This window comes from Corvus moneduloides, chromosome 10 (assembly GCF_009650955.1).
Source record: "Corvus moneduloides isolate bCorMon1 chromosome 10, bCorMon1.pri, whole genome shotgun sequence".
NCBI lineage: Eukaryota > Metazoa > Chordata > Aves > Passeriformes > Corvidae > Corvus > Corvus moneduloides.
In genome coordinates, this window is record NC_045485.1 from 4,727,303 (window position 1) to 4,749,752 (window position 22,450).

Consider the following 22,450-nt stretch of genomic DNA (forward strand, 5'->3'; position numbering starts at 1 on the left):
TGTTGCAGACTGGTGTATCTGCAGGGAAGATGCCCTCCTGATGTAGGGGCTACTTCAGCTGCTCTAAGGCAACAAACAGGCAGCTCTTGGATGTCTGCGACAGAGCAACTTCAGACAAGTCCAATCCATGGAGGCATTTAGAAAATCTCCAGCTCTGCATGAACTGAAAATGAGCATTCCCTCACAACTGGAGCAGGTGCATCAGCCAGAGAGCTAATCTCTTCTGTCTCTGTATCACAGCAGAAAGGGAACAAAAGCCTTAACCTGCTACCTGTTTTCATCTTCCTTTTCACTGTGTGCTTTAGGTGAATCTTGGAGACGGGGAGGAAAGGAGCTTGAACTTTTATGCCATCTAAGCTTCTAAAGCTGAAAAATCAGCCTGTTAACTTTAAAGCCGGCAGAACAGAGTGCTCCTGCTGTGAGTGCCAGGCAGTAAGCTACTCAAGTGCCCCTGATGGTAGAGACTGGAAAATTACACCTTGGGGGGAAAAAACGGGTTAAATCCAACCTGCAACAAGTAGAAATCCTTTGTGTGACTTCACCAAGAGACTGGTGGGAGGAAAGAACAAGCTGTGGGTGAATCCCAGTAGTTCTGGCAAGTAGATTAAGAACAATCGTGAGAAGAAATACATTAATTAGAAATAGATTTGATGGGTTTTATTCTGCATGAGATGTCTGTGTTAGTATAGGAGGAACCTTTCTTCATGAGGGGTATACAAAGCCACCAAATTTTCAGGTAGTACCTCATTGCTCTGCAGTGATGTTGCTTTTGAGAGCCTCCCCTTTGTTTTGGAAAGAGGAGGCCCATAAAATGCTGAAGTCCTTCTTTGCTCAAAGTAACACCGAGGCATGTTAGAAGTGCTGATAGACATGAGAATCAATCAGAGGTCACAGCTGTCACCTGTGCCCAGGTGGCCAAGAAGGCCAATGGCATCCTGGCTTGTATCAGCAATAGTGTGGCCAGCAGGACCAGGGCAGTGACCATCCCCCTGTGCTGGACAATGGTGAGACCACACCTCAAGTACTAATTTTGGGCCTCTCACTTCAAGAAAAATGGTGAGAGGCTGGAGTGTGTCCAGAGAGGGGAATGGAGCTGGGGAAGGGGCTGGAGCACGAGTCCGGTGAGGAGCAACTGAGGGAGCTGGGGGTGTTTAGGCTGGAGAAAAGGAGGCTCAGGGGGAGCTTCTCACTCTCTAAGACTCCCTGAAGGAGGCTGCAGCCAGGTGGGGATTGGACCCTGCCTCCAGGTAACAAGGAACAGGACAGGACAGGAGGAAATGGCCTCAAGTTGTGCCAGGGAAGGGTTCAGATTAGATATTAGGAAAAATTTCTTCACCAAAAGGGTTGTCAAGCATTGGAGCAGGCTGCCCAGGGCAGTGGTGGAGTCCCCATCACTGGAAGTGTACATTAAGCACGCAGATGTGGCGCCTGGGGATACGCTTTAGCCATGAACATCGTGGTGGTTCTGGGTTAGCGGTGGGTCTGGATAGTCTTACAGGTCTACTTCCACCCTTAATGATTCTGTGATTCTGGTGCTGATTCCAGGCTGGTGTTGGTACTGTCTGAGCAAAACTAGGAGCTTAGATTTTCTATTTGAAAGTTATTCACACATACAATTTCTGAGCTGAGTTTCTGAACTCTGAAGTGTAGGCATTAAAGGTAAAGGTACATCAGAAAAGATATACCCAAATATGCCATGTGAAGAAGGATGTAGGGAACAGAGAGCACTTAGAATTACATTTAAAGCCTACTTCATGTTCAAATCAAGTTCAATAAACAAGGAATTGGAGAAAATAATCTGGACAGGAAGGAGCTCTTACCTCCAACATCATTTCAGGTAGTTTCCATACATGCAGTCTCTAGAACAGTCTGTTGCTGCTCCTCAGGAACTGGGAAAGCTCTCGTGTAGTGTCCTCATTTCTAACAAATGGGACCTTTTGTCCCTTTGCTGGAGAAGTTAGAGGGGATCACTCTAGACCTGGATGAGATACCCAAAATTGTTCTTGGAGATTCAGGTAAAGCATCTTCCATGATGAGAGAATTCCAAGTTTTAGGATGTTGACTTTGGGATGCCCATATGGACAGAAATTTCCAGCTTTAGAGCCTTTTATTTCCCTCCCTCATGGGAAGTAGCTTAAATCCATCAGCTGTCCATGGCCATAAACTGCATTGACCTAAATCACAGTGCCATTGCACACACTGCTAAATGCACAGTATGTTGAATAGCAGCTGATCCATGGTAGCCCTCATGCATTACAGTAGAGCTTTTTTTACTTCCTAAATAGTCCTCAACTTGCAGTTCCCTCAACTATCCTTTTTTGCTATCACTTCATTTCAGGCTATTTCACCATGGCTGTTGATCAACTTGGATCAAAATGTTGGCCATTGGAGAACCTAATCATCCTCTCTGATTAATTCTGAATAATTCGGCCCATCCAGAATTGTTTGGGGCATCGACGGGCATAAAAGGGAAGGGAAATCAAAAACCTGTAAATGAGGGGCACATGGCACAGCTGCCATCTGTTCAGCAGATGCACACAGCCCTTGGCATGGTGAGTAGGAGGAGGGCCCTTGAAGGAAGAGGGACTAAGGAATATACAGTCCCTGGCGAGGGAAGAGTAGGGTGGCAGAGATCCTTGGTATGAGGAGGGTTGGGGAAAGGTGGAGGAAAACCTTCATGAGGGGCAGTGTGGAAAAACAAAGAGGGAGTTTTTAGATGAAGCAGGCCCAGCCTCCCAGACATGGAAGCCTGAGTCTCCTCATGGTGGGTAGGAAATGTTTGCATCCAGTGATTAAAGACAACTATTAGCATAAGCAATTCACAAAAAGCAGTCTATGCTATTTTTTAATTTTGTGCCATGGAATAATGTAGCAGATTCTTTAACCCTGAGACTCAGAACAAAAGTGTTTGCTGAGCTAGCTCTATTTGTTTCCAAGGAATTGCTTACAGAATGAATTTGATCCAGGCTATTTCCTGCCAGTGAACTAATGAAGAGCCTAACATCCCCAATCCAGTTTCTGCTAACATCAGGTTAAACTTAATTATTCATGGATTCTTATCAGTATTTCTTGGGCTTGCATGTTGAAGAGAATTGGTAATGGGATATGGAGCTTTTTCTGTCCGGATTGCTAGCAGGAGACTGCCCTAGGTGGAAGGGAGCAATCCTTGCTACTTATCTGACTCCTTCCCAGGGCTTTCATTAAGTTAATTGTTACTCTCTTCTCAGTTGCTTGGTGAGCTAGTGTATGCTGCAAATTTTAGAATCATGAATTGCTGTTAATAACATCAGTACTTAGCAAAAGAAATAAAGAGATTTGCATCCACAGATTTCTGCAAGGATGCTCTGCCTCAACATCTCCTGCTTGTCTTCCCTGTGAGGCACTGATGTTGCCCTATTTGCAGTCAAGGGCATGATGAGGTGCAGCAGGTAGGGTATTAAAAAGCTTGGCTGTCCTGCCTGCCAGCCAGGCCTCCCAGCTGCACCAATGATGCCATCAGGGGCAGGAAGGAATGCCAAGTGCCTTTGGAATGGGACTGATCACAGTCTCATTATTGCTATCCTGGGGACTGCGGATGACTGATTGTGAACTGCTTGTTGCCCCAAAGAATTTAAAGGGCTTTTGAGGAAGAAAAGAAAGTATTGAAGATGTTTCTCCAGCTGCTTCTGTTGGAGTAGTGACTGCCCTTAAGCTTTCTGCTTTAAACAAAAAGCTCTTGAGTAATAAATATTTGTCTATTAAAATCAATGTGGAAAAATTAGCTGCATTATATGCTATGAAGAACTATGTCAAAAGAATTGTTTTACCAAATCACGAAAAACTCCAGGGCTCTAGAGACCAGAGACAACACCTGGGAGGGACAAGAAACCTCAGGGACATGAATACAGAAATGTTTAAATACAAGGCATATTTTCAGAAGCTTTTTCCTTCCAGATATGCCTGTGTGTCATAGACATCTGTCCAGATGAGACAAGAATACCTCCAGTTTATTGAACTTCATTAGCAGGCACTGCTGTCTGAAAGGCAAAATAATTATTCAGCGCAAAGCATGGGGATGGCAAAATGTGCTATTCCACAGCCATCCCAGAGCAACCTATAAGCAAAATTTTCTCAGCTTCTGCTGGGGAAGATGCTGTAGTGATGCCTTGAGGGAAGGTTATAGGAAATATTTTGTTACTGTTTTGTGTGACTTGGTTTCCCTGCTTAATTTTATATTGCTCTCTGCCTGAATACATCGAATGCTCTGAAGACTTTGTTAAAGACTCAGTCAGGAAGCCAAAAAAAGAGATATATAGGTGTAAGTAGCCATAGATACACAGCTTCAAATAATACATACAGTCCATCAGTGAGGCAGAAATTTTTTCAGTGGCTCTCATGGGACAGCCTTTCAAACAATAAAGTTGGGATCAAAGGAGGCCTAAAAGCAAAACAGCTTAAATAAGAAAGAAGTGAGTGAGGATGAATGCAATAACACAGCAGGCTCAGATCTAAATGGAGGGACAGTGGCACACCGAGTTGTGAGCAGGACAGGCTGCTGCTCCCTTTCACTGTTCTCTTTCACTGCTCCCTTCCACTGCTTCGATGCTTGTATTTCATATCCCACTGAAATAAACAACCGTGCGTTGTACAGAAGCTGGCTTGCTCACACTGCAGAAGACACACCTGTCACAGGATCTTGTAAAGGAGTCCTCATGGCTCGTGTGGAGGCCAGGAACCAAATCACAAGTCCTGTTCTGAGGGAAGAAACCTCTTGGCTGAGTGTAGGTGGTTGGTCCTTGAGGAAAACAAGCACTACAGCCAGTTTGTGAACTGTGACATGTAGCCCTGTGCTGTGTGTAAAATCCCACTGGTCTTCCAGTCAGTATTTAAATGCAGACAAACAAAAGAACATTTGGAAGATGGATGAAAGATGAAGCCTTTGAAATTGCCAGCAGTGCAGGTGGTAACAATGCGGTTAGCAACGCTTCTGCTTGATTTACTTGGTGGAACATACATTTTTGAAATAAATCTGTGTGTTTGATTTATGTTGTTAGGGGCAATGTTACGGCCAGATTTCATTTTGAAGTGGCAAGCTTTAAATCTTAGAAGAGAATAAAACACACAGTTTTAAATGCAGTTGGCTAGCAGACCTAGAGATAATCTTGGCAGTGTTGGTTGTTCTTGCTGTCCTGCCTTCCACATCCTGGGTGGTGGTGGCCGACTCCAGAAGCTTCCTGCCTGCTGCTGCCTGAGTTGCCATCATAGCTGGAAGGTGAAACCTCTATGTTCCTCAAGATCACCAAATGATGTTTGTGGTAGAGTATGGCATTACAAGCAAGGCTCTTCTGGTGGTGAAATATGACCACTAATGTATTTTTGCAGTAACAGTAAATAAAGCAGTGAAACTGAAAGGACTCAGCATCTGACGAAATGCTCCATTAATGGATCATGAGTATTGACAATGCCAAGGTCATCATTTGGTTTGCAGTTACACTAATTACCAGCAAGTTTTAAAATATGATCTTTTATGTGTCTTGTAGCTGGAAGGCTATTTAGGGAGGGATGGTTTGCTGAGTACTATTCTTTGGGTTTATCCTTTCATGGCTTTGGCTGCTGCCATCACTCCAACAAAACAATCTCTCGCAGCAGTTTGATTTTTCACAGAGGGGTTATTAATGTTTCTGAGCCAGCTGATAGGCCTAGGCGGGACTCAAGCACATTAATCTGTAACACATTTCTCTAACAAATGTGCAGAAGCCATTTTGAGCCAGTAGCGGAGTGCCAGTGCAGGGCTGGGAGATGGGAACAGTTGCTGGGAGGACAGACAGCCTGGAGCCGAGCGCAGTGGGACCATGCAAGTGAGGCTGTGTTAGTGTGGGGTGGATGCTCTGTTCTTTGTTGCTGTGTGTTGAGGAGGGTGGTAAGCCTGCAAAATAGGACACTTTGATTTTGGGAAAGAGATTCAGAAATTATTCTTGAACTCTAATACAGAGATTATAGAATGGTTTGGGTTGGAAGGTACCTTAAAGATCATCTCATTCCAACCCCCCTGCCATGGTCAGGGACATCTTTCACTGGACCAGATTGCTCAAAGCCCCATTCAGCCTGGTCTTGGAGATGGAAATTTCTTGCCCTAAAATCCACTTCCAGAACCTGCACCTTTCAAAAAAAGTGTCTATGTAACTGGTTTGAAACAAGGAGTCTAACTTTTCTTGAAAATCAGACACTTTAAGGTGCTTCAAGGCCCTTGATATGTTGGGATTTTGCTGTGGGAAAAAAAAAGCAGCAGGTGACTGATGAGTTTGCAGAATTTGAGTGGGAGGTGTATGAGAGTGAAGTGGGGAGTGCTGCTGACTGCACAGTTATAGCTGTGAAGTTATTTGGAGCTTGGCAGTGTCTCAAAGAGCCTGGTTCTTTTAGAACTGACAGAGTGGTATCCCAAAGTGGACAGAATCCCACCACAAAATGAGTTAACTTCTTCGTCAGCTCATTAAATGAGCTGCCCAGTCAAGAATGAAGTCTGGGTTCACATGTAGGTACGTGTGTTTAGACAGAAATGGCATGAGGATGACAGACCTTGCTTTCCTCATTTGTTGCTTTAGTATGAAGTTCTGTACAAGACGTGTTGCTGCATCCCCTCACTCGAAGGGGAGGGGGTCTGTGGTGGACGCCCTGCAAATCAGTCACAGGAGTGCCAGACAGGGCTGGAGCAGGCAGATTTCCCTGCCTTTGGCTCTTTCCCTTTACAGATGTTTTCCCTAATGCCAGCATGGATCAAACTCAGGTTAGTCTACTCCAGATTGGGAAGCATTGCCCCAGTAATTAGAAATTATCTCAAATAACAAGGTGCTGAAATACCTGAGTAGTGGAAGAGCCCAGGTAATATGCAGAGAAGCATGAGTCAGGGAGGAGGCCAGCTGTGAACTGCTGTGATCTTCTTCCCACAAGTGGCAGTGAGGGGAGGAGTGGGCAGCCAGGTGGGCAGGAATCACCTGCTTTCCCAGCAGTGGCTCCCAGGTGAGTCTGTGTGCCTGGCACCGTGCCCCCAAGACATTCTGATCAGGGCTTCAAGATTCACTGACTGTAATATTGCTTTCCCTATCCCTTAAAGGTCTTTTTTTGACACTTGAGCAGGTATTTGAAGTTGTGAATTTTTTGCCTGATCTACCTAATATGTGCTGCTGTTTTTCCAGGTGAAATGTCTGATGTAGTTCTGATTATCAAGGTGCTGGCCTGTCACATCCCTTCAGTGTCCAAGCGTATCAGTAATGTGTGCTTTATTTCAGAGTTCTCCCATTTGGCTGTTCATAGGTGAACAAAAGCCTTCAGCGGAGGTGATGTGCCTGTCAGACTGTGGCAGTCATCAGCCCTTTCTGTGAGGAGGGGGACACCAGACCCACTTCTGAAGCAAACAGGAGTAATGACACTGCTCTCAGCAGCCCAGCAGCGGATTATTGGCTGGGCTCAGCCCCCATCCCAAGCCGTGGGGAATGCGCTGGTGACAGCCCAGCTCTGCAGAGACCGAGGACAGGAGGCAGGGGGAGGGGGCACAGCTCCTGCACCTCCAGCTGGGGCCTCCGTGCTCTTGGGGCTGGGGCTGCCGCACGAGCGCTGCAAGAGGCCCCAGAGCAGCTCCAGGGTCCCTCTGGATCTCGCCCTGCTTTGTGGGCAGTGCATACACAGGGCACTCGGGTAAGAGAGGAAGAGGAGGAAAGTGTGGGCAAAAGGAGTCAGAAGAACAGCTGTCATTTTTTAAAATTAATTTGAAATATTTCTAGGCAGAAAAAAATGTTTAGGCGAATGTGAGGATTTATTGTTTCAATTAATTTTTTGGGCTTTTTCAATTTTCTGGTTGAATTAGGCATAATTTGTACTAATATATTAACTGCTGTACTTACAAGAAAGATGTGGGTTGGTTAGAGAACAGTCCAAACTCTACTTTCACACTCTGCATATTCTTATTTAATATAATTGTTCTTTAATTTAATAATAAAGAAGAAATAAATAGTCAATGTCAGCTTTCATGGAATGAAATAATTGGTTGCACAGCTTTAAAGAGTTTTTAACCGGAACATTTATCTTAATATTGTAGCTTCTTTTTAGCTTAATTTCCAGATCAGAAAGATTTATGAAATCTTGTTCTTTGTACCTGCCTACTTGCCCCTCCCTTTGAAGAACTTCTACACCTATTAGCCAGGCTTAGCCTAACTTGACAAAGTGAGAGAGGCCTCAGAAAATACTGCCTTTATTTAAAGGTTTCATGAAACTAGGTAGAGACAGGTTGTGTAAGGGGCTCCATGGGGGGGAAAAGGCTGGAAAAGAAACTCCAATTTAATTAGAAATCAGAAAAGCTGCATTGCTGGCAGGTAAACATCTTAGCAAAAGCAGTTGATTAACAAGGTCCCAGAAAAGAAGGCTTTGTTACAGGGCTTGAACTATTACTTCATATGTAAATTGGGGGGGAGGGGGAACGACCTGTTTGTTAAGCAGCAATGCTTTTATAAGCTTTAATGTAGTAGTAAATAAAACATGAGAAAATGGTAAAAACTTAAATATGAGCGATTTTCCCATGCTTTTGGAAAACCTAGTTGTTTTCCAGATTCACAGTGGAATTTATAGGTAACCCTGCGAATGCTGTAAACCCCACTTCTCACCCTCCTCACTGCACAGATGTGGGAATTAATCTGAAGGGACACCAGCATTCCCTGGGTTATCACAGTCATTTGACCAGAGAATCTGACTCAGAACATTCGATATTTCTGTGAAAATTACTGAGTCCCAGCCAGCACCCCTATCTGCTTAATTCAATCCAATACCAGAGATGGAGTGTTACACATAAACCAATGCCTTTCTGCCCCATCACACAGTGCTGCCTGATAGTGCCACTGAGCCTTTTTTGCACCTGTATTAATGAGAAGAAAAACTGAAAATTAGGGTTTGGGGGGTCTTGTTGTTGTTGCTTCCTTTTTTTGAGAAATCTTCCCTAAGTCATTGGCCAAAAGAAATTAATTTTAGGAAATGCACCCTTTTGTAGCACGGGATCCTGCAGCAAGACAGGCTTGATTCCTTGTTCCACAGGCTCTCCTGGGGATGCTGTACTGTCTCAGCAGGGAAGCATTCCGTCTGGAGAGAAAAACTCGTAAAATGCACTTCTGAGATGTGACAGCCGAAGATGCCTTTGTTCAGGCTGTTGTGAAACGCTGTTTGTTTGGGCTGCTGTTGCACACAGAGACTTCCCACTAGATGGCCCTGCACATCCAACATTGGATGCGTGTCCTGGCGAACACGGAAACAACTTGGCTCTGACTTTCAGAAACTGTGAGCTTTGTCAACAAACCCTCTTTTCCACAATTCACGTAAGGCAAGCTCAAGTCATCTAAATTCCTGAAACTGGGCAGCCTTCCTACATTAAAAATCCTTGTCTTTTTTTACTGTCAACCTGTACCCTGAATATATATGCTTAAAATCCTGTATTCTTGTGTGTGGGAGCTATAGAAGTGGCTGTCAAATGTGCTTTTCATTCACAAACAACAAACTGAGACCTGAAAATTTAGGCTGTGAGACTCTCATACATGTTCATTGACAAAAGAGAGAGCAGAGATACTACATCCTGCTCAGTTGGCTTCTTGCACCTGTTCTGCTTAAAATATTTACATCTGGCAGGGTTTCCTAAGAGTGGAAAAACACAGAACACTTTCAGAGGATGTAAACTAACATTATTGACATTTAAAGAACTGCATTAAATAACCTCAATGTTGATTTTGCGAGAGATGCCTTCTGATTATTCGGCCTATGACAAGCCCACAGGAGGCCATTTCTGCAGGCATCTTCCTTGGAGTGTGACAGAGAATACTTCCTTGTGTTTGTTCCTCCAAGTCACTGCTGTTTGTCCAAATTACACCTTCCTTGGATTTTGCTGATGCTGCCTAGCATTAAATTGCTGGATGCTTGACACAAGTCTCATCTTCCTGCCAAGAGCTCCAAGTTCCATGCAGCCTTTTCAGTGCTCCTTATTCCCAGAGGACAACTCATGGCCCATTAGGGTCACACAACCACTACAAAGCTGGATATGTGAGCCTGAGGGGGGATGTGTAGCACAGACTGTCTGATTCTGCTGATGTGCAGGTGCTTACAAAGGGAGTTTCACTAAGGAGCTGACCAGGAGTTCACGTGAAACAGGTCCCTGGTGCTGACTTGGTGCTTTGTGCACAAATGGCAACTCACAGCACCTGCAGCAATCATACACCAATTTAAGAGATGAAAACAGGCCTGAGGAAGGGACAGAGTCTGAGGTGTTGAAGGATTGGAAGGATATAAAAGCAAAAGTCTTCCTTCTCATTTGTGAAGTGACTCATGGACTTCAGGTCTTAAATGGCTGCAAATATGAAATAGGTTCAGGACAATTTGAAGTAATGAGTTGCTTGGCAGGAAAAGGGCAAACACTGGTGTGGGGTGCTACCAACTGTGGCTAGCAATGAGTAAATTAAAACTGCTATTAACAAGGTACATGTGGTTGGCATTCAAGCAGTGCTCAGAGGGGTTAAAAGTTGAAATTAAGTGATCATGACTATCAAAAACAAAAGAAGAAAACATATCCCAAAGTGTGCTTTTGTGAGTAGGCAGAACTGGTGCATTCACTGGGAGGAAAATGCAGCAGGTTAACGAGAATGAGACCAAATATTGCTGTGGGCCCTGGTGAGTGCTCTGTGTCTCACTACATTGCCTTCAAGGGGCTGGAATTAGTTTTCCTTGCTGAGAAGGGTGGTGCTGCTAAATGGTATTATGATAACATAATGAGAAATCAGAGCAGCTAAGTCTTGACAAGGCACCCGGCTCGAGTTAATTAAAATAGAGAAGTCGTACCATGGTGCCAAGGGAAAGAGTAAAAGGACAGATGGGGAGATTTGATTGCTTACTGAGGATTAGTGTGATTAGTGCAGAGGTCTTAAAAGGACAAAGGGACAATCTGGACAACCTCAAGGCTGGAAACAGAAGCTGAGAATAGATGTAGGCATGTGAATTGCAGTTAGAATAATTTTAAGCACCGCTACTGGTGTGAATTTGTGAAGGAAAAGGCAAGCTTTCAGGTTAAGCCAACCTTTGTAATCGTGGGAGTTGGGTCTATGAAAAAGGGGACTTGTACACAGTCTTGCCTTGTCATAATAAATGTCATCACACTCATACTGTAGCAGCACCAAACCCAGGCCAGGTCTGCTAAACAAAAGACAAACTGTGCCCAGTCCAAACGAGGCTGGCCCATCCTTTTCAGTGTTTCAAGGTAGATGTGGTTCCAAGTGCACCTCAGCACATGAAGTGAGCCCTGGAGGTGTCAGTCACAGCTCTGCTGGGGGCTCCAGTAGCAAGAACCTGTGTGCTCTGGCCCGGAGGGGGAAATGCACGTAGCAGGGGGCAGGCAAGAGTGGCTTTTCTGTGCCACTCACAGCAGCCGTGACCCACTCGTGTCCAGTCCCCACAAGGGATCAGAGGGCAGAAATGTAAGTGGATCAGATGGAGGTGCCTTCCACGCTCTGCCTGCTCAGAGCACACTGAATTAGACAGCCACAATCTCTCTCTCCTCCTCCGCGCATCCTCTCATGGCTGGCCCAATTCCTGCACAGATTCCAAGGCGCAGGACATTGGGGTATTGCATTTGTTGCTGTCTTTACTGGACTCCACAGAGACACAGGAGGCCTGGGCTGATCAGGTCCTAGGACAGGTTTGAACAGAAAAGCCCTTCCCTCCACCACCCCCCTACACCCCCAAAAAGACCCCAACACCTAACCAAGGAAAAGATCAGAGCAGGAATGATACTTCCATGAGAAGAGGAAAGGGATAGTCTGGAGGCAGAAAAAGGGAAATTCCAGAGCGGGTGAAAATTGATTAAGATTTCCAGATTAGGAGAGGTCTTCTGAAAAACAAATAAGGTCCATGAGTGTAGGAACATGTTTCTTCCCACTGTTGAGCTGATGAGATGCTGCTTAACCTCTAGATGTCTCTCCATTAGGCTAGAGATCTTGTGCCTAAAAGAGGAACACAGGCTGCTTGTTCCTAAGGCTACTATATTAATTGAAAACAAAATCAGTAAATTACTTAGTAGTTCAGAGCAGCTTTTGTTGGGCCACTTGCTGAAAACAGTCCCAATTATGCATAGATTATCAGAGAAGCTGGTCATTTATAGCACACTAGAACCAGAAAGGACAGCATGAAGGGTGGGTAGGAGGAGCTGACTCTCTTCCAGTTCATTTACAAAAACAAATACCTTTTTATAATTCTGTATCCCTGCAGACACCCTGTGAAGCTCCAAGGACCCCATCTTGGTCTGACAAAGAGGGAGTTAACCCACTGCAAGCTGTTCTCCAACAGACTGAAAGGCTTTGCTTGGTGGGGGGAAAAGTCCCCAAGCTGGTGTTTATTGATGGTTTATAATGGGACAGACTTCTCTCTATTTTGGGAACAGAAAGAGTAGGCCTGGAATCTTGCCAGTAAACAGCTTGGGGTGTAGCCTCAAGGGCCCCTGCCTTCCTCTGGTCTGTCCTTTTATGCCTTTCTCTCCCTTCAGGGCTGAGGTCACTGCTTCTGTAATGCTTTTAGCAGTGTCAAGGTGAGACACTGGCTGTGAAACCAAGTGCAGACCACGTGGCAGGCAGCTCCTGTGTCAGCCCAAGCAGACAGCAGGGGTTCAGGAACTTTCGACTTGTGTGGAAAGCCTGTATTCCTCTCTGATGAAGACAAGCTGAGAGAATTGGGGCTGTTCAGCCTGGAGAAGAGAAGGCTCTGGGAAGACCCTATAAAACCTTCCAGCATCCAGAGAAGCTCAAAGAGGGATTTTGGACAATGATGTGCAGGACAGGGCCCTGAGCAACCTGGTCTAGTGGAAGGTGTCTCTGCCCATGGCAGGGGGGTTAGATGGTCTTTAAGGTCCCTTCCAACCCAAACTATTCTTTGATTCTGTGAGACTGGTGGTGTAGATTTGAGGGTATGGGAGCAGGGGGGTTCCCCTTATCTTGACTCCTCAGCTTGCCGGGCTGCCAAGAGCAGAAACAGCCTTAGACACATGATGGCTTCAACTAAAAGTGGGGGGCAGTGCTGCACATCAGAAACTGCCTCACAGAGGGTCTTGACAGCAGCTGAAGAGGTTCACAAATAGGCATTGTAGGAGACTTTCAGGACAGAGAGCTGGGGATGAAAAGTGGCTGGCACTGCGTGTCTCATTTTCACCATCATTCCAATCTCCAGCAGCAGGCAGGAGAGAGAAATAAGTAGAGAGGAGGTCTCAGCTTAGAAATTGATGTGGAAGAAATTGGCATGATACTTGGCAGGAAATGAAGAGACGCAAGTGGCAGGGGTTGAGGTGGTGTCCTGGGGGATGGCACACATAATTCCACAGCTGCTGTGCTGGAGCTGTAGCTGGCACTGATGTCACTGCACTGGTTTGAACACAAGATCCAAAATCATGAGAATATTGTCGGCTTCCCAGGGGAACCAGGTGTTTGAAAGGGGGAGGAGTGCTGGCGCAGCTGGTATTGGGGTGACCGAGAGAACATCTGATGGTGGTAGTGCTTCCAGGAATGGGAACTGCACAAGAGTGCGTGCCCCTGAACTGTCCCAGAGCATCACTGCGGGGCTTTGGTGAGAGACTGGGGCAGTTCTGATCTGGTTCAACTCACAGCTTGTTGAAATGGCTTCTTAATAAGGATTGCTAATTCATTTAAGTTTTCTTCCTGTATATGTTGCCTTGAAGCTTTTGTGCTCTATAGCAGTTTTGTGCATCTTTATATTTCCCGCAGCTGCTATCCATTGTGCTGGGCTGGCATTGAAATGTTTTCTTTGGAGAAAGAAACTGCTGCTTTATGGGAGGAAAAAACAGCTCAATTAAAAGGACCTAGGAATTCCTGAGAAAATGCTAAGCATGGGTTAGAAAAATAGTTTGGTTACTAGTCACACCAGTAGCTGCAAATGTAATGAACTCCTACACGACAGGCATTTGCCTGTGGACAGCTGAGCTATCTCTGAGCTACCTGGAGGCAGTTTGGAGCTGCTTTTGGCTCTTGGTGCTGCAGAGGACAACAGTAAAGGAGAAGAGAGGATGTGTCTCCTCTGGTGCTTCTCATGAACATTGTTTAATGAGCTGGAATTTGAACTGGAGAAGAAGTAAACAAATAATTAAACTAGAAATTATATTAACAATGTCTAGTGAGGATTTCAGCTTGCTGTTCTGTCCATGGCTTGGTCTCTCCCTGTTGTGAGCTGTAACTCTGCCGGTTTGGTGAGAAGTTCTGGACATACCAGGGGGTTATGTGCCCTCCACCCTGTGCCTGTGGAGGTCACCAGGAGAGTAAGACTAATGTGGGCTTACATAACAGTAGTAAAGTTACATTTTGCTCTTCCCCCTCAAAAAAAAGAATTCTCTTCTCTTTATAATTTTGGAACATTTGTGTTTGTACTCCCACCCTAACAGTGTTTTCCTATCAGGAAGTCTGAACCTCGGGTGTGAGACGACAGGGTATTGCTATGGAAATGAGTGGGAGCAGTACAAAGCCATTGTTAGAAGAACAAGGCAGAGTCAGGACTCATATGGAGAAAACCTAATTTTTAAGCACCTGTGCTGGATAAGTAACAAAGGAAGTGCTGGGAAGGGACAACAGAGCTTGTGAATGGCACTGTGTATGCGGCCCACGGCATGTTCCCTGCTTGGCTAATAAGACTGTGACTCGTATTCAGCACATGCTGGCAGTTAATCTCTCTGCCATATGGCAGCTGTGCCTGGCACCTGCTTCCATCAGTGCGAGATAAGGTCAGCATCTCCCTGTGGGTAGAGTTATTGCAGAGAATCAATGTTGCTTCAGTGTCTTTACCAGCCAGGAACCACTGCTGTTCCTAGGTGCAGCGCTGGGAACTGGAAAGGAGCATCTTAACTTTGGCAGCGACGCTCCTTCCTCCCCAGGATGGTGCTGTGCCTTGTGCCATGGACAGACTGTATCCATTCACTCACAGCTGTCATCAAAAGGCATGAATAGGAAGACATAACGTGTATTTTCTTTCACACTGCGTTTTTCCTCCCTCTTCTGTTTCAACTCCACTTCTAGAGTGTTTCCTTCCATCTTGATTCCTATATTGTCTTTGCCCCCGGGATGTGCAGTCAGGCGAGCATTTCCCAGCTCTCAGGGAGGAGCTGTGACAGTGTGCAGCTGTGGCTGGGGTCCTCTTGGCTGCTGCATCACCACTGAAGCCCCTGCCTGTCAAGCTGTATGGGCCAACCTGTCTCTTCTACCCTTTCCAATTCCAGCTCTGTTTTGGTATTTAATTTTGGCTTGCACTTAACACTCTGCAGCCATCTGTATCCCTTTCTCAGCAAGCCATCCTTCAAGGAACCATCATGCTACACCTCTCCTGTATTGCCTGGCTTTTTACGTGAGACAAGATATAGTGAGACAGGGACAGAGCCAGATAACTTCTGCTTTTGCCTGCCTGCAGCAGCCCTTCCTAGGCAATGTTGGAGATCATTGCAGGTGAGACAGGACAGGAACATAAAACTTCTGGTGCCAGCCACCACCAGAAAGACAGCCTGAGATGGATGGGTGCTCTAAGGAGGTTGGGAGATGTATCTCCCCATCTGAGAAGCTTTCTCTCAGGAGGAGCTTTCTCTCAGGAGAAGGAGCTTTCTCCTGTCTTAAAGGAGTCAAGGAGTCACAAATTCAGATGTGTATTTCTAGTTCTGCTCATCACTCTGTGTGGTATTGAATATTGGTTTAATCTCTTCTGATAGCTGCTAAATACCCAGATAAGAATAATGTTATTGTTCTTTATCTAAAGGACTTAGATTTCTGCAGGTAACTCCTGTTAGCACCAGTGTTGTTGTATAGCGTTCAGAAGTTAAGCAAGATTTCTCCTTATAAATTAAACTGCTTCAGGAAAGAAGCTAATATTTTATAAATAGGCCTTATTTAGTAGGCTATTTGTCCTGTTTCACAGATGCATTTTTATAAAAAGTAGGAAGGCAGGAGAGATCATTGAATCAAAGGAACAGTCTAGGATGGCTTCTCTTGAAGTCCTGTGAGTCTGTCCATAAATGACCATAAAAAGTAGCAGTTGTTTGCTATAAATCTCTGGTCACATCTGCAGCTTGTCACAGGAAAACATGTTAATGTGTCCTTTCAGCACAAAAGAGGAAAACCTGTCTTTCTTTGCTTTGCCAGGCTCGGGGAATGAAAATGGGTGACTTCTGCTGGCCTCAGCTCGCAGCAGTCAGGGCCGTGCAGTGATCTGCAGGAAAGCAGGAGGTGTCTGGTACTTAAACTGTTACTTCTCAAAACTTTTGTTGAAATATTTGTCAAATATTTCAGAATTCCATTCTTCTGACATCCAGCTTATTTCTCAATATTGCTTCTGCAACGCCAAATTGGTACAAAATTTTTTTTGACTTTGTGATCACCGTGGCTTGATGGTATTTGGAATTAGGAAAAGTGATGTAGGGATTTAATGCTGAGTCCTCCCAGTCTCTCTCAATGTCCTCTTTAGTTTGAGAGCCTCATTAAAACATCTTCAAACCAGCACTTTCTAATCCCTGTTTTCTTTTGTTCCGAGTTTCCTTTGACCTTTCAAAGCATTGTAATATGTGCTTAGTTTTCACACCCATTTTTTCACTCCCTTAACTTTAGTAATTGCTCTGCCTGATTTGTGGACTTTGTACAGTTACTACAGCAGTGTGTATGTCTCTTATCTACAGCAAATAACAAGCAGGGCACTGAACAATCCTTCTGGAGCCACGTGGGGACAGATGGCTGAGGCACGGACAAGTTGTACCTCTCCCTGTGGCTTGCAGAAAACTTTAGAGGGAATCTTAAAGGTTTAGAAAAAAGTTGTCTTCTAACTGACTTTTTTTTAAAGGAGAAGAAAAAGGGAAAGCTTAACCAGAAAAACACCACAGTTAAACTGCTCTGATTACTTTCTTCACTGGCAGCAGCAGCTCATTTCCCCAGAGTGAGAACATGGATATAGGCAAAAACCTGGTTCTTCCTGCCCTTCTGGGAGGAGTTGGCCTGCTCATGAGCACTTGGCTATTCATGACTGGGAAAGCTTCACCAGCAAGGGAGGTGCCTTCTGGTCCTACATAAGCCTGGAAGGGGCAGGGGGCATTCGTGGAAGGAAGGTGAAGAAACTCTAACAGCTCATAAAGACTCCTGAGGCCAAGGCTCTGTTACTAAGCATAGCTGGAAATAGACCCATGGAACAACATCCCAGTAAAAATACTGATTTGTTGGACCCAACTGTCTCATCCAAAACACTTCTGTTTGAGGAGGTGTGATGGAGTCTGAGGCAGTCTTTCTGCCTTACAGTGCTCTCCCTGGGCTCCTGGCCAGGAGCAGCAGTCTCTGGGGCAGACCCACAGCACAGTATACATTTTTTAGGCTGGGACATGGCAGTCGCATCAAAGATTCTGTGATCACACTGAGACAGTGACATGATGGCACCCAGGGAGCCTCAGAGGTGAATGTGGGCATTCCTTTGGGTATCCCCTTCTAACACAGTCTCTTGGGATGAAGGGCTGGAGAAATCCTAGCATTATTCTGTTGGCTTCTCTTTGTTGTCTGGTGCTCCCTGTCTGGCAGCAGTGTACCTGTTGACTTGTTGAATGGATCAGGTAAACTCTGTGAAGCAGGAACCTTCTCTATGTGTGTATGCAGTTACACCTGTGCCCAATGCTGTAAGACAGTAATATTTCTAACCCTTTCTGCTCAGTTTGACAATACCTGTTTATAGTCAGTAAGAGAATACGATGCAGTGCAGTCTTTGCAGGAGTTACAGTGCTCAGTATGGCTGGCTGCATCCTTTCTGAGATCTCCCAAACCCATCAGATAATATAACTAAGCTTTCAGCGGGATGCTTATCGAAGCAGAAATGACTAAAGTAATTAACAGTGCGTGGCTCAGCTTGAAAATCAATACAGAATAAGAGCCAGAAGAGAGGCTGCTAACACAGTGTGTCTGCATCAGCAAGATACATAAAAAGTGCGCCCACCCAACATAAATTTACTAGAGAGCATTTAAAAAAATCAATAACCAGAGCATTAAGGAGAGGTTTGCAGGAAATTTCAAGAGGATCATTCAGGTTGGCACCACAAACTATTGAACGCTGAGGTGCAATGGCAAAAGGAGCTAAATTCAGAATCCTCAGGAGTGGTTCTCAGATCTGTCAACCCCTTGCAAATGTCCAGACGTGGAAATGCCTCCTAAGGTCAAGAAAATGAAAGGAAACAACAAACAGGTATTCTTCAGAACCACCTATTCTGGGTTATATCAGTGTGCCAAGACACCAGCCTTTCACATTTCTAAATCTAGCACAACTATACTGAGCAGTTAAAAGCCCCTGTGGAAGTCTGAGGGGAGTGGCTTTGGCTGGACCTGCCCAGGTCTGGTGGGGTTGAATCTGCCTTCCAGTTATTTGCTGTTGTCCATTTTTGTAAAACTGAAGCCCTCCTGCGCTCCTAAGACTTTTACAGGAGCACAGTTAAAACTGAACAAGCTCATGCCTTAGGGCTTACTTTGCCAGCTGTAGCAGAGGAATAGCTGAGCACAGGACACACAGGGCTGTGCACCTGTGTTGCCTTGTGGGCTATGTGGTACTCTTTGTAGGTGGGCTGAACGAGAGAGTCATGAGATACTTTCCCTTTGTCATGAGGATGTCAACTGAGTGAGCCTTCAGTCACTCATCTAGAACTGGATGAACTTTAAGTTCCCTTCCTACCCAAACCATTCTATGATTAATTTTTCTATCAGCCAAAAGTGTGCAGCTGATACGACAATGAACTACTGTTTTTTCACATTGAATCCTAAGCAGTTGGTGGAAAATACAGTTGTGATTTTATATGGAAATTAGAGATTCTGACCATTAATAGGACATCCTTGGAGTGCCAGGAGCTGGGAGGCAAAAAACACCTCCACTATTAACAGAGATCTGAAATTACAGTTGGAAGTGATTTACACGCCTGAGTTTTCATTCCTTCCCTTCCATTTTGTGACAAAAGTATAATTCAACAGTTTTGAATACTACTGTCTACTTAAGGTATTAACTGTTTTGTGACTCAGTTATAGATGCAGGGCATGACCCTGAAGCCAAATGCATAATTGCATCAATATTGCTCACACACTTTTCAGTGGATGCAGGATTGAGTGAGCAAAAATAATCACCTTGTTTTGCCTGCCCCAGACACCATAGCAACAGAAATACTGTGCTTAAAATTATCGTTGGTTTTTCCTTCTATCTTTTTGTTCCATATGGTGCACCCTGTCAACTGTCTTAACATCCAGTTCCATGGATGCCAGCTATCAGTGTGACAGGAAATGAAATGTGCACAAGATTTGATGACTGATGCTGAGTTTCATGAGCTGTCTGCTTCGTTACTTGGCATGCCCTGAGGCAGCATGTCCATGGCACAGCAGGGCTTTCTGACTTCCTGCATGGTGAGCTGTGCCCTTGCTCCTGTGGAGGGAAGCTGCACTGCTGTGGGCTGGTAGCGCTGGGAAGAAAATGAATACAATAATGCCAAGTTAGGTGGGCCTATAAAAAAACAAAAATCAGCTTTTCTTTCGGTCACACCACCCATGGAAGAATTTGAAATGTTCCTGCTCCACAGTCCAGATCCTTCACAATTCTCTCATTGCACCCCCAGCTCTGATACTGAGATCTGGCATTAAAAGCAGCACAGTGCAGCAAGAGTGTGCGGGCCAGGAAACCAGGAATTGGTCTCCAAGTGGACATTGGAAGTGCCAAGTCTGCTGTAGGGTATGCTGGTTCATGACAGTGTATGTCACTCATCCCAGACAATGCACAGATTGACTGGAAGGCTGCAATAGGTGAGAATTCAGTATTGTGTATCATGCATGAAAAAAGGTAGGGGAAGGTTTATCATTCATGAATAACATGGATTGATTCACTGAACCAAAAATGGTTTTCATCTACAAATAAGATCATTTCGTTCACTAGAGTGATTGTGCTACAATTTTACAACAGGATTGAGAGCATTTTTGATTGATCACTTCAAATCAATTGTGTTGTTGCATACAAATTGGTACAATCACATTTATGACTCTTCTACATCAGTACACATGGTATGTTGCTCTGTATCATCGCATATTTGTTTAATCAGGTTAATATTTCATCTGCCTCATTGGAGTGATAATGTGATGAGAAAAAACAAATTACTGAAAATGATCAGCCCATTCACTTCTGTTCATAGAGCTAGCTGAGGGATTTAGTCTTTTTTAAGCCACCCAGAGATTCATTCTCTTTTCTAAACATTAGGTTTTGCAGAAAGAAAATAAAATCTCCTCTTTAGGCAAAACCATTTTTGGCACCACAGAACTCACTTGAACTTTCTGTCCTGGAGGAGAGCTGGTAGAATTGGCTACAGAAATCACTTTGCTTCCATGGGCTTTTTGCATCCTCTGCTTCATTTGCCTTTCTAAGGACTCAGCATAGAAGATCTGCTTTCTCCAAGTCAGACAATCATCCCAAAATCCTAAGGAAATGGACTTCCCTGGCTGTGCCTCAGTAAGGAGAGCAAATGGAACTGTGCACCACCTCAGGGAGACAGAGTTCAACAGTTCCTCAAATTTGGATGACACAACTTTGCTCTTTTTGCTGGAGGAATGGTCTCTCACCCCATCAGGCACAAACATGAAGATGTTTTTAATCTCTCCAGTTGTCTGCCTCGTGGCAGGTGTCCTCATCATCCCTACCATCTTATTTGTGATCTTCTCTCGGTTTGACATCCGTCAGGAAACAAGGTACATGCTGCTGGGAAATACTCTGCTTTCTGATCTGATCTACCTGTTGGTTTACACCCTGTCAGCTGCTCTCAATACAGCACATCTACACCTCCCAAAGGAAGCTTGTGTCCTCCTCTTATTTTTGCTGGCAGTGGCTTACTGTGGAGGACTGTTCACAGCTGTTGCAATAGTCTTGGACACGTACATAGCTGTTTCATTTCCTTTGCGCTACATTGTTATTTTGCCTCCTTCACGAACTAAAAAAATCATTGCATTACTATGGATGTGTTCTGGAGCTTTCTCTGGGATTTTCTTCTGTGTGCTATGGACTACGCACAGCTTTGTGCCCTGCGTCCTGGAAACATGCTCAGTTCCAGTAATACTAATATTAACTCTGAATGGGACTGAAACTGTGAAACTCTGTTTCTGGGTTTCTACCACAGTTATCTTTCTCTGCCTGTCTGTAATATTTGGTTGCTATGCTATTCTGTATTTTAAAACCAAACACTCGGGTATATGGGAGAGCATCTGCTCCAGAGCCAGTGTGACATTCTTAATGCACAACACTGTGTTATTTTTTTACCTCTTTCCACTCTTGGCTCTTTTTATAGAATCATTCTTGTATGTTAATGTTGCCATCAGACTGCAGACAGGAATCCTGGTCTCCCTGACAGTCTGCAATGTCCTCATGATTCTTCCTAAAGTTCTGTTTCCTTTTCTGTATGGGCTTCGATACAGAGAGATCTCAGCCTCTCTCAAATCCATTGTCAGGAGGAAGCAGCTTCGCACGGTGTCACCTGCTCCACCACCATCCTGAGGCAACACAGGGCACAGCCACAGCGGAGGAGTTGTCCTTACCTTGTTATTGTGCAGGACTGATGGAAATCATGCAGCTTCTGAAGTGGAGAAGCGATCAACCCGTGGTAAGAAGACAAGGGTTCATCACTGCCTCCTCCGTGCCAAAAGGCCACAGATCTTTCATCATGACACAGCTGAGAATATAGTGAATGCTACCCTGGATGAAGTTCCAAGTTTTGTTCTGATGTGAAAGGCGGGACTTTTAAAAGGAGATCTTGAATTAAGGTCATTTTCACCCAGCTGTTGCAGATGCCTTTCTGGAAAAAGAAAATTAGAAGTAGCTAATGCAAAGCAAAGGAGTAACTACAGGTCTTGTGACAGCATCACCTACAGCAGAGGATCCTTAACCAAACACACTGTGAAAACAACAACCATTTCTTTCATACATGCTATATTCTTGCAAGTTTGGCAGCCAAAGTCCTGTTCTTTAAAACACGCGCTGAGAGGTGCCTCTGGAAACTGCTGCACTCAGTGAAACATCATTCCTTAGCTTGTGCAGTGTGCTGGTGTATTCGCTGCCTTATGCAGTCTGTCTGACAGTCTGCAAAACATTGATGTTTGATAAAATCTCTGTCTGCTGGGAAGCCAGCTTTGATCAGTGTCTGCTGGGCAGCCCAGCACATGACACTGCCAGGTCGTTACAGAGGTGGGTGAGGGAGGAAGAGCAGTGGGCAGCGGGTGGCATTCCCTCCCTGCTGGGCACAGAACTGCTGTGCCTGCGGAGCTGAGGGGGTGCTGTGGGAGCCTGGGGTAGCCCAGAGCCCCGAGTCCCTGCTGGAGCCGTGCAGAGCTGACCCAGCCAAGGCTGAGCCCAGCAGCTGGGACAGCAGGGCAGAAGCAGAGAG

At 45.0% G+C, this 22,450-nt stretch overlaps 1 protein-coding gene across 1 annotated transcript; it reads left to right on the plus strand.

Annotated features, from left to right (window-relative positions):
* Window positions 1–20,505: 20,505 nt before the first annotated feature.
* Window positions 20,506–21,564, plus strand: GPR148 (G protein-coupled receptor 148). Its single transcript, XM_032120297.1, has one exon. The coding sequence runs from the start codon at window positions 20,506–20,508 to the stop codon at window positions 21,562–21,564; it is 1,059 nt and encodes a 352-aa protein (XP_031976188.1).
* The last annotated feature ends 886 nt before the right edge of the window (window positions 21,565–22,450 follow it).

Bases quoted from the DNA above. Each gene is read 5' to 3' on its own strand.
- GPR148 (XM_032120297.1), top strand. From the start codon at position 20,506: ATGGACTTCCCTGGCTGTGCCTCAGTAAGGAGAGCAAATGGAACTGTG.